Here is a 12,419-nt window from a genome sequence, read left to right on the forward strand (position 1 = left end):
CTGCCTCACAATGAAAGTGAGTATGGGGTGGTACAAGCGTTGTTGTCGACTGCCATCACTATCTTTGCGACGCACCGTATGGAGTCATCTCATCTTGGTGCCATATATAGACGCATAGTCTCTTGTCGAGCTTCTAGCATTGTTATTAGGTGAAATACACATCTTGTGCAGTTATGCATATTGGAGCACATCTGTCATTTAGAATGCACATAAGACATTTGCCATCACTTTGTATCTTGTGCCTGACAGTGCAACTAATTTGCAATTTTATGTCTGTCTTGTGCCCAGGCGCGTATCCTTAGTCTCATTAGGCCATAAAATTTTATTTAATTTTTTACAAAATTGAATTCCTTGCCTACCCAAATAAAAATTTATGCAACATACCGTGCATAGTAAACCGTCCATGGGAAGGCAAGCTTAATTGGTCGCTGTTGGCTTTGTGTCTTGCTTCACTCTTCAGCAGCATTTACTGGTTGCACAGTACTAGCAAGCTTTGCCATGTGGCGACAGATTACTGCTGTACTACTGCAAATGTTCCAAAAAGACCAATTGTTCTGCTCCGTAACTGCTCCAAAATGCTGGTATGGCTGCTCCTAAACTGTTCCAGAACAACATTCTTCCTGCTCCAAAAATTGTTCGAAATCCTAAATTGGCTGGACCACCACTGAGGTACTCATGTGCTTAGATTTAGGTGCGCATTAAGTAAGCCCAGGCGGTCCAAATTGACCTGCATCAAATTTGGCTATATTGAACGATTGTCTATATAGAGCCATTGTAATATTGCCATGGAAATCCCATGTAAAAGTATAGCACTGTACTGTGCATATGTCGAATACTGCCACAATGAGCCCCTGCAAGTCTGCTTTTCCTAAAGGTAATTTGGTAACTTCTCGCTTCATCAGAAACATTCATGCTGACGAAATGGCACTGTTTGGTAGGTGCTGTCACACAACACATTGAACCTGGAGGGCAGCAGCAAAAATGAGCAAGGTGCATTGCTAAAAGTATGAACAGCTCGTGCAGCAAGGGTTTGGACTTCAGAATGGCAGAGTTGTTTTAGTGAGCTTCACCGCAACACAGTCGTGTGATGCGGTGAAGCACACTAATAGCAGAATGACCAGTGGACACTGAAGCGTAGGCTACCTGCGGCCGTTCGTTATTGGGGAGGGGATCACCACATATTTTCAAGAACTCAAAAGGCCTCCTGGTCTGACACATGCATTCCACAAGAATATATGTATTTCACTTTTTACTGAATGGCCCCGGGCATGGGATGCCAAACTGGAGGTGTCAGTATTGCCAGGTTTGCTTGTAGAGTTTCCACGAATGGCATTTACTGGTTCTGTGAGTGAGCAAAACGGATCTGATCCCAACCCACTCTTGGTCAGATTTTCACATTACAGCTTGCGTTCAACAAAACCACCACGTCCTCCCATCGCGAAAAGTCTATTGTAGGGCGGCATTCAAGACTGTGTGATTTGCAGGCCCATAGTCCGTGCTGTACATGTTTTATTTGTACTCGCATAGGCATGTCAGTTGTGCTGGCTGAAAGCCACTTTCAAATCTAACAGCATTTGCTTGGTTGACTTTTTGCTGGCGGATGACGATTGGCCATCGGCGTATTGTAACAGACACAGCTGGGCATGTTCACACGCAATTTGAAGTACAGGTGTGCTGATGGCAGCACAGCTGGTTTTCTCTCGTGCTGCATCCGTTTCTACCTTATCCTGAATAACAATGCACAAGAAGCATTTCAAAGCGTGAGAGGTGCACCGTGGTCTCACAGCTGAGTGGCGCGAGCATTTAGAGGTAGCGTTGCAATCAGTTTATCAAAGAACATTCCAGAGCACGAGTGACTTGCAACATTCATCTGCAAAAGAAAAAATAAAAGAAGAAAAAAAAAGTACTTTTGTAGCTTTGCAGAAACAAATTGGTAAATGACCGCTTTTCACGATCTCGGGAGACTGTCTGAGACATGCAAAATTTTCAGATAAGCTTCAAATAGGGATTTTTTTATATTTGGAATTATTGATATATCAAACTATCTTGCGATTCCCTTCAAGTTTGATATATCTGGATTCAACTGGACAACAAATATTTGTGGCATAAGCTATGTTGTGATTTGGTTCTAAAGAGTTGCTTTGGAGATTCCTTCCATTTATGCCAACTGCAATACAACTGCAGCACTTACATACTGTTTATCTTGCATGATGAAGAAATCCCAGCCTTTTCTGCTCAGCTGCTCATTCGCATTGTACAACCCTCACGTGTTGCAGGGTGCGCGAGTTAACGACGACTAAGGTAGGCAGCCTGCTGAAGATCAGTGGCCAAGTTGTGCGTACCCATCCTGTGCACCCAGAGCTTGTCAGTGGCACTTTTGTCTGTGTTGACTGCCAGACTGTTGTTGGTGGCGTGGAGCAGCAGTTCAAGTACACACAGGTAAACCCTGGCACGCATTGATTTTGTTCACTAGCTTTTCTTTATGACAATATTGAATTCTTTTTTTTATTTGCTTTTTGGGATAACTGGCTCATACTTTTTTCTTTTCCTTTTGTAGTTGCTGCAGATGTCTCAGCATCTGTTATTATATATATATATATATATATATATATATATATATATATATAATATGTCTTTTTTTGCATGCTGCCATATTGTTTTGTATTGGCCATTAGGACTTGTCAAATCACTGTTTCTGGCGACTTTTATCATGATGCCACGGAATCATGTACTGCACTGTTATGAATAAACCACTAGCGAATATGATGGCATAGTTTCTGCTCATGTTAAAATACGCAAGGCCGAACATGCACTGCTGTAATTTTCAGACTAATACCCATACTGCACAGGCATAAGAAATGATATTAAACTGTTAAAGGCCTCATTTCTAAACTTCATTTAAATCTACAAATAACTTCCCCTGTGCTTTCTTGGCTTCATCATCTATTGGCTTCGTATGTTTTGACTAACAAAAATCGGGCCCCTCAGTTCCCATTTTTCTATTTGTAAAGAGTAAAGGGACTAAAGTAGAGCCATTTTAGTCAATTACTCTTCTACTGTAAAGAAAGAAAAAGGCGACTAATATTGTGAAAAGAGTCTTTGTAAGCCAGGAAAGATGCAAAAACAAAATATAGGTTAGCGACATCGTTCTGAAATTTCTGCACTGGGTCATTGTGACATCGTGGGTTTTACAGCGCCTGCCCGCAACTAGTTAAGCCCTTGGGCTACAAAGATGGACAACACTGTGTTCTCAGAGATGAAGACTGAGCTTTGAAAACTTCATGAGCTTTTACTGCATCATAATGGCTCAAATAAGTGAAAATACTTTAACATCACACTAATGCACCGGTGCTGCTGTTCTGGCTTAAAGTTTAAAAAAGTCTTTGCTTTCATTTTGTCTAGTAATAATCAACATGTCCACCTCCAAATAAGGGGTTAATAAATACTAATGGAGTATAGAAAGAATATTTTATCAGTCTAAACTGATTTATTGTTTCTCTTTAGTGTCCCTTTAATGTCGTAGATCTCAATGCAATTTGTTTGGCCCCACATGAGCAAACTTACCTTCATTTGCCTTGTTGTAATTCATTTTAATGCGTTCGTCATGGCTCATTCAGATTAGAAATGCAGGCTGTTGATGCCGCGCTTCCTTAGTATAGTGTACTCGAATACTAGTGCCACCCATTGCGGTGGCTTAGCGGCTATGGTGTTGCACTGCTAAGCACGAAATCGCGAGATCAAATCCTGGCTGTAGCAGCCACATTTCGGTGGGGGCAAAATGCAAAAGCACCCATGTCCCACGCTTTGAGGGCATGTTAGAGATGCCCTAGCGGTCAAGATTAATCTGGAGTACCCCACTACGGTGTGATTCATTATCAGGTAGTGGTTTTGGCACGTACAATTCTAGAATTCAATGCAGCATACCAGTGCTGTTGCTGCCCAATGTCTAAGCGTGATGCTTAATGCAGGGGCACATAAGTGCTGCTGTCAATAGCTGTACTGATCGAGCATGTTAAGGTTAGTGCTTGGTCAGCCTCTATATGACTAGCGCCATTTTCTCTTTTATTCCGCCTTTGTATTTTACGTGTAATGGCTTGTTGTCAATGACAATGAACCAAGGCTGACCACACTAGCTGTACTAGATCATGTATTATTACATTTATTTGTTGAAGACTGTGTAAAGCTGTAAACGCACACCTATTTTAAATCAGCATTCAGAAATCGCTTGTTGCCAAAGGCAGCTGCCATCATTACGCCAAATGATCAAATCCTGGCTGTAGCAGCCACATTTCGGTGGGGGCAAAATGCAAAAGCACCCATGTCCCACGCTTTGAGGGCATGTTAGAGATGCCCTAGCGGTCAAGATTAATCTGGAGTACCCCACTACGGTGTGATTCATTATCAGGTAGTGGTTTTGGCACGTACAATTCTAGAATTCAATGCAGCATACCAGTGCTGTTGCTGCCCAATGTCTAAGCGTGATGCTTAATGCAGGGGCACATAAGTGCTGCTGTCAATAGCTGTACTGATCGAGCATGTTAAGGTTAGTGCTTGGTCAGCCTCTATATGACTAGCGCCATTTTCTCTTTTATTCCGCCTTTGTATTTTACGTGTAATGGCTTGTTGTCAATGACAATGAACCAAGGCTGACCACACTAGCTGTACTAGATCATGTATTATTACATTTATTTGTTGAAGACTGTGTAAAGCTGTAAACGCACACCTATTTTAAATCAGCATTCAGAAATCGCTTGTTGCCAAAGGCAGCTGCCATCATTACGCCAAATGATCAAATCCTGGCTGTAGCAGCCACATTTCGGTGGGGGCAAAATGCAAAAGCACCCATGTCCCACGCTTTGAGGGCATGTTAGAGATGCCCTAGCGGTCAAGATTAATCTGGAGTACCCCACTACGGTGTGATTCATTATCAGGTAGTGGTTTTGGCACGTACAATTCTAGAATTCAATGCAGCATACCAGTGCTGTTGCTGCCCAATGTCTAAGCGTGATGCTTAATGCAGGGGCACATAAGTGCTGCTGTCAATAGCTGTACTGATCGAGCATGTTAAGGTTAGTGCTTGGTCAGCCTCTATATGACTAGCGCCATTTTCTCTTTTATTCCGCCTTTGTATTTTACGTGTAATGGCTTGTTGTCAATGACAACGAACCAAGGCTGACCACACTAGCTGTACTAGATCATGTATTATTACATTTATTTGTTGAAGACTGTGTAAAGCTGTAAACGCACACCTATTTTAAATCAGCATTCAGAAATCGCTTGTTGCCAAAGGCAGCCGCCATCATTACGCCAAATGACATTAAATTTGCACTTGTGGTGGCAACATTGAAAGTAATCTCATTAGGAAACTGTGGAACTAGTGATAGTCTGTGCACAACTATAGCAGACTAGCAGTCACAAATTACGTGAGGTTTCCTCTTGAGGGAGCTAGAAATGCATGCATTCAACTGGCTGTTACAACAATTGGTGAAACTATACTATAGCACTATACTATACTATACTAAACTATACTATAGCAGACTAGCAGTCACAAATTACGTGAGGTTTCCTCTTGAGGGAGCTAGAAATGCATGCATTCAACTGGCTGTTACAACAATTGGTGAAACTAATATCACCGACCTGAAATGGACTGGCACATCACTGACTTCTTAAGTCACTCACACTTCAGTACCTTAAGCATCAGTGCAGTGAAATTTGTTGTACGTGCCCTAGCGAATCGGCTATCTTTCTTTTTTTTTTTTCAATGTTTTGGCCACTGTAGTTCATAACCTATTATTATGACTCTATTAAAGCGCATGATGGCAGAAACCGTGGTATTATTGGCTAAGCCATTTTAACATTGAATATAGTTTGTCCTGTCCTGAAGTCTGCTTAATTGAGAAGTATTTAGTATGAATATGAACACTGATTAGTTGTGGTGTTCGCTTGTTCATTTTTTTTTTTGTACTGTCTTTACAGCCCACCATCTGTAGGAACCCTGTGTGCCAAAACAGGACACGTTTCATTCTCGACACAAACAAGTCAACATTTGTGGATTTTCAGAAGGTGCGCATTCAGGAAACACAGGCTGAGCTTCCACGAGGAAACATCCCACGCAGGTGTGAACACGTTTGCAGTATTTTCAGATCTGTTTCTATATTGTTTGCATTATTGTAGAACCACCCCTTACGTGGTACCCCTAGAATGCTCTTGAAATAAATTGACGTGATAAAGAGACGTAACTACCTAACTGTCTAAGTGCATATACTAGCTGTACAGTTAGGAATTGCTTCACAGTACATGGGAACAGCAATTAGCAAGGTCTTTTTGCCTGTTTTTATCTCGCCTATAAAATGCGCCTCTTCCACTGTAGTGCTTGTTAGTACTATTTTTCTGTAATCTAACCTGACTTCCTTCTTGTGTTATGCAGTGTGGAAGTTATTGTACGTGCAGAAGCAGTTGAAGTTGCCCAAGCTGGTGACCGGTGTGATTTCACAGGCACACTCATTGTAGTCCCTGATGTCAGCCAGCTTACCACACCTGGTGGGTGAAATTGCAGTCACTTATACACATGAATATTATATGAGCTGGAATGAAACGTTAGACATGCCAATTAACTAATTGCTGATGATGCTGCATTATGCTGAACATGTCTCTTGGGCCATTAAAGGTAACCTTGATACAATAGTTCTTGTGGTGTCAGTGCTTGATTTGAAAGGTCTGGTTTGACTTCCGTTAAGACCCTGACAGGACCGGCGAAATTATCCGGCAGGTCGAATTATCCCCTAATGAAACACGTACACGCTTCCTATGTGTTCAACGTAGAAAACTAATGCAGAGATAACATTAAATCCCTAAGCAAAACGGAAAAATAATGTGCACCTGAAATTTCAGCAAGAAAAACATGTACAGCGGCGGCCGGGTTTCTAAAGTCAGCTTCGCCACAATGCAACCAGGGTATGCGGCAAAGCATACGAGTGCCGTGAAGGCAGTTTTGGTTTCGTTTACGATCGCATGGGGGGGGGGTGCATTGGAAACGGGCAAATAATGTAAGGGACATTGTATGCTACCGTTTTTGCTTGAAAAATCTTTCTAGGACAGACCGGTAATGGTTGTTTTGATGGGAGATGACGTGTTCAACCCATTCACTTTCCCCTTATCTCCTCAGAGACATGCTGTGACGAAAAGGTAGCGATTGGGGTCACCATAGGGGTCATGCCCGTGCACGGAGATTGTTCAAGTTTGAATTATTCGGCATAAGCCAATTAACAAAATAACAAAAGTTAGGGCCCATAAAAATGCATTGGTGCCGGCAGGGACCTTCGGTTGTGATTGAATTGTCTGAAAAATCAAATTAACCAGTGTTGAATTAGCAGAAGTGTACTGTAGGTGATTCTGTTCTCGTCAGTGCTTCACTTGGAAGCAGCAGTAACTGTTGCTGGCTTCTCTGTAGTGGGCAGAATTGAGCTTTACACACTTTTTCAGAAGTTGATATTAATAATCTGCTATCATGTCTTTGAGGTTTTACCCTTGGCCTTTGTTTTGTTACTGTACGCTTAAACTGACATTTTATGCCTTAAGATGCTTTATGACCTAAAGAATGCCCACAGATTGAGAAGTCTTATTTGCACAGCATTGCTTGAAACTGCCTGCATTGAATAGAGCTTCAATTGAATTTCGATTAATATGCATGTACATGACGGTGAAAGAAAAGGTGAATATGTGAAATAATTACAGAGTACAGTGAAATCCCAACAATTTGAGATCTCCTCCTTCGAATTGATAGCTAATTTGAACTGCTTTGTTGGTCCCAACAAAGTACTATATGCTTGAATATAGAAGAACTCCAAATTCAAACTCCAATTACTGCGCAGTGGTTATATCGCACAAAATTTCTCAATCCCATGGACCTCGTTTTGAAAAAACTTGGGCCAAAGGCATAGATGATGTCTTATGCCTTTGATATGACGAGGAAAGACATCCGGGAGAGCCACCAGACCAACCTCGGCACCACTTGATCACGTTACCGTGTGCTCTCTTCTTTCTTATCTGTCAACTTTCTGCCCATTCCCCTCCTTCCTCACACTGCTGACCAATGTCCAAGTGTCAGCCACATGCTAAACAGTTATGGCGCGGTCAACAGGCTTTCCTTTTGTCTGTCACTCTCTCTCTCTCTGTGTCCCTGACTCGTCTTTTCATTTTGTGCTCCAGGTCTGCGCACTGAGAGTTCAGCCCACCACAAGGGCATGGAAGGCTTTGAGACTGAAGGTGTGCGGGGCCTGAAGAACCTTGGCGTGCGTGAGATGTCCTACAGGCTTGCCTTTCTGGCCTGCACTGTCGAGCAGACTAGCCCCAGGGTAAGCTGGTCTTTATGCATGGCGCTGCGGCAGAATCTGCAGACTTTTGCAATCATTACAGTGGCATTTCGAATCTTGATGACCCCACTGCAAGAGTAAGAAATAGAGCTGGGCTTGTTGTGTGACACCTGCAACAGATAACCAGGGTTCTTGAAAAAGCACACTTGAGAGTAGTACTCCGTTTCACTGTGTACAATGCACTGGAGGCTATTGGTTGTGCCATAGCCAACCAAGAAAGAGAACCACAAGAGGGTTCTCCATTGTATGCTTCAGCTTAACCATAGTTAAATGCAAGCTTTGCCAAAGGATTAGCAGTACACTATAAGCAAGCCCCTTTTCTTTTATCTGAAACGGGCAGCTTGATCTCGTGATTGGTGGTGACAAGCCTTTGCTACGGTGCACAAAGTTGGTACAATGACGAATATTTGCAGGTGCAGGGTGAGCTTGGTTAACAGGGCTTGTGGGGAAGCTGGAGATATCAGGGAGAGGCTTTTGTTCTGCAGTGAACTAAATTTCGCTGATAATGGTGGTTGTACAGGTAAACTGTGAGCAGAATTTGTCATTGTTAGACATGCCAACGTCTTTACGTCTATGCTTGCCCTTCTCACACAGTTGGGAGGCAAGGCAGCGTCATCGGAAGAGTTAACTCCGGAAGCCATGAAGCAGCAATTGACCCCCGAGCAGTGGGACCGCATTTATGCCATGAGCCAAGACAAGAACCTGTACCACAACTTGATTGCGAGCCTGTTTCCCACTATCCACGGTTTGTAGACAAGTCTGTTCTCCCAGCGGTTTTTCTGCTTGCTGGGGTTCTACTTTGTGGAATTTATTCCACACATGCACAGTGGCAAAAGAGCATTGTTGCCTTTCAGGCTGCAGAACTTATTGTGCTAATGACGATAGCGCAGCATTCAAATGTCAAGCCTTATCAGGTAGTCTATGTACTGTTATTTATGGCATTTTTGTTGACAGGGTGAATAAGTTTCATTTTACAAATATGTTAATGGAGGGAAGTTTCACATCACATCTGCTCAGTTAACTGGCTGACAGTATGGCTCCACAATGCAGCTCACAGATATCACCTGCCACCAGATGCTGCATACAGTCGCCGACAGATAATTCGGACACGGACGATTTGGGCACGCTCAATTACTCAAACAGCTTTGCAGCACTGCTGCTGTCCCCGTAGACATAATGCATAAGACGACCGAAACTTTGGACACCTTACAACGTGCCTTTCGATAATTTGGACTCTGCCTGCATGACAGCACACTCATTTGGCCACCGAGTCAAGCAGGAAGAGCGATATTTTTCTTCGAGTTCATCGCCTGCATGTATCATTGGCCAGCATCATGGAGGATGGATCGGCCATGTTGCCAGTGCCTTCTCGGAACCCAAACTAGCACGAGGCCAAGGCAAACAGTTAATTTCTGAAGGCTGCATCATGGTTTGTGTCCAGGATTCGTTTTAAATAGCAAAATGGTCTCGACTGGCTTCTTTGATTGCTATTGCGAAATTTTGTTGGCCAACATTGCCCTCGATGTCTGCACCAATTAGCGCGACACTTAAGTGATGGAAGTGCTAGACAATGACTGTCACCATGTGTTTTCTCTTTCACCCTTTAGGTAATGACGAGATAAAGCGTGGCATCCTGATTATGCTTTTTGGTGGAGTGCCTAAGACAACAGAGGAAAATACCACTCTGAGAGGCGACATCAACATCTGTGTTGTGGGGGACCCCAGCACAGCCAAGAGCCAATTTCTCAAGTAGGCATTGCATTTATCTGTGGATTCAGGGAGCACGCTGCTCAGTGGCACAGTTCGTGTTTTAGAGGGTGGGGCGGCGCAGAGCTATGGCCGCAGCCCATTCGTGTTCGGAGGGGTTGAAGGGTGATGGAAGAGAGCTGTGTGAGATGGGGGGGGGAGGGGGGGTAAGGAGGGAGCGCACGGTGGGTGTTGGAGCAGCGGCCCATCATGCAGGGGCTCTAATTTTTCGTTTTCTTTCTTTTCTTTTCAAGGATTTCGCATTTCACTGCTTTCGGCTCGACACCTAGTAGCGAGACTTCATCGTTATAACTGATAAAGTGGCATTGTAGTAAGTGGGTTATTTAACCATGGAAAACATACGTTGACGGTGCATCAGCTTGTCATTGTTATGACCAATATATTGTTGAAACAGATATCGTTATAAGTGGGTTCGACTGTATCTTTCTTTTTATATATCGGGCGCATGTTACATTCAGGTGCACTTTTGTTTTCTTACATTAAACTCGTGAAAATTTGGTGCACGTTAGATTCGGTGGTGCGTTACAATTGTGTAAATACTAGAGGTGTGCGAATACTGAATAGTAGATTCCGCCGCCGCCACGTCCATGCGCAATGTTTGCCTGCCATGCTCTCCCATCGTTGCATTTGTATCAGCATTACCCACCTCGCCGGTTCCTTGCCTCACCTGTGCTGCCCACCTCATCCATAATACTTGCACAGTGGCATTGTCTGCTTCTGCCTTTGCACATGGCGACTATATTTGGCTACTATATATTTTGCAAGGAAACCTGATAGTGATACCTGTGACAGATGGCCAGGTCAGCCAGACCAATTAATAAGTTAGCTCGCTAGTCATCATGTTTACTCTTGCATAAGAGTTTTAAAAAGTAAGTGGTAGGGGTTTTGAGTGGCATTGGGAGCTTTCAGCAGCATGTACAGGAATAGTATCTGGCACGAATGTTAATGACAGTAGTTACTTACCCACTGTACAAATTTATCTATGATTTCTCTAAGTGTTGAAAAGCTCTGTGATGTTAGGCACCTGACATTTTCATGCCATATTCGGGTGTTCTTGTGTGATGTGCTTGCAAAAAATTGAATACAAGAGCAGGCTCACCAAAAACTTGAGGGTGTGTTTAGTATCCAGTGTGCGACGTGAAAAATGTTTTTTATACCTCTATTATTTTCTATACAGGCAGTCTGCAGTTTCTTCTTTACATAAAGTGAACAAATCTAAGGGTATGATGTTATGCATTACGCATTGCGTCTTTGACGCCTTGCCTTAAATTGACCAAATTGTCAGTTTTTTATCTTTGCAGCTCCAAGAAAACTGCAAGTAATCAGTGCTGGTTTTTTTAGGCAGGTGTCGGAATTTGCACCACGGGCTGTGTACACAAGTGGCAAGGCATCAAGTGCAGCTGGTCTGACAGCAGCTGTTGTTCGTGATGAAGAGTCCCATGAGTTTGTCATTGAAGCTGGTGCACTTATGCTTGCTGACAATGTAAGTGAATCCCTTGTGTTTACACTAACCCCGTGTTTCTCCCAAGGGCATTAGTGAAAATAGACATTTTACTTCTCTTAATTTGAGTGTGTAGAGACAAAGTGGTAAAGTACAGAAATGTTTTACAGACTAGTGTTAAAATCATAATTTTACACCTAGCCTAAGAGGTCTGTAAAACGGCAGCCATACGGTAATGCCATATGGTAAGAGCCGTTGGTCAACTCTCCCCATTCACTTTCCTAGTAACTCCACTTTGTTGCCTGGCTGTTTTAGATCTTACAGCAAAGCTGTATATTAGGATCCCGGGATTTCATCTCTGTAGCCAAAAACTCAACCAATCACAGCGCAAGGCAAGCACAGTGTGCACTGCTGTGTTTCTTGCAGCACCACTAGATGTCGCTTGCCTCCGCGGCGACCGTGCAGAGAGGGGGGGGGGGGGGGGGGAGAGAAGAACCAGGAAGCTGGGTTTCACATATAGCACTCACTGCAAGTATTTCCCGTTAAAGATTACGGTTGCATAAGCTGCACTTGCCAGGAAGAGGCAACTGCAGAGCCTGCCAGAGGATGAGTCCGAATTATCTTATTTTTCGTATTAACAAGCATCAACTTAACGAGATTACCTTCTAATGAGCCTTGGCAGGTGAGGCAGTACCATATTTTTGTGCATATACCTGCACCGAGAAGCCTAAAAATTTGTAAAGGCGACGTGTGGATTATGCAATTTTCACCTTAAGGTGCAAGCTAATTTCACCTTACAGTGTGGCTTCACGCCATTGCAGCATGCGCTGCTGCAAACT

At 43.3% G+C, this 12,419-nt stretch overlaps 1 protein-coding gene across 1 annotated transcript in view; it reads left to right on the forward strand.

Annotated features, from left to right (window-relative positions):
- Mcm6 (minichromosome maintenance 6) overlaps positions 1–12,419 on the forward strand; it is a 33,100-nt gene that overhangs the window by 4,276 nt on the left and 16,405 nt on the right. Inside the window, exons 4-10 of the mRNA XM_065432160.1 lie at positions 2,277–2,439; positions 5,977–6,116; positions 6,428–6,540; positions 8,209–8,354; positions 8,967–9,117; positions 9,980–10,121; positions 11,481–11,622. Coding sequence (XP_065288232.1) covers positions 2,277–2,439; positions 5,977–6,116; positions 6,428–6,540; positions 8,209–8,354; positions 8,967–9,117; positions 9,980–10,121; positions 11,481–11,622 — 997 coding nt within the window. The remainder of the gene's footprint in view (positions 1–2,276; positions 2,440–5,976; positions 6,117–6,427; positions 6,541–8,208; positions 8,355–8,966; positions 9,118–9,979; positions 10,122–11,480; positions 11,623–12,419) is intronic.

Source organism: Dermacentor albipictus, chromosome 4 (genome assembly GCF_038994185.2).
Source record: "Dermacentor albipictus isolate Rhodes 1998 colony chromosome 4, USDA_Dalb.pri_finalv2, whole genome shotgun sequence".
Lineage (NCBI taxonomy): Eukaryota > Metazoa > Arthropoda > Arachnida > Ixodida > Ixodidae > Dermacentor > Dermacentor albipictus.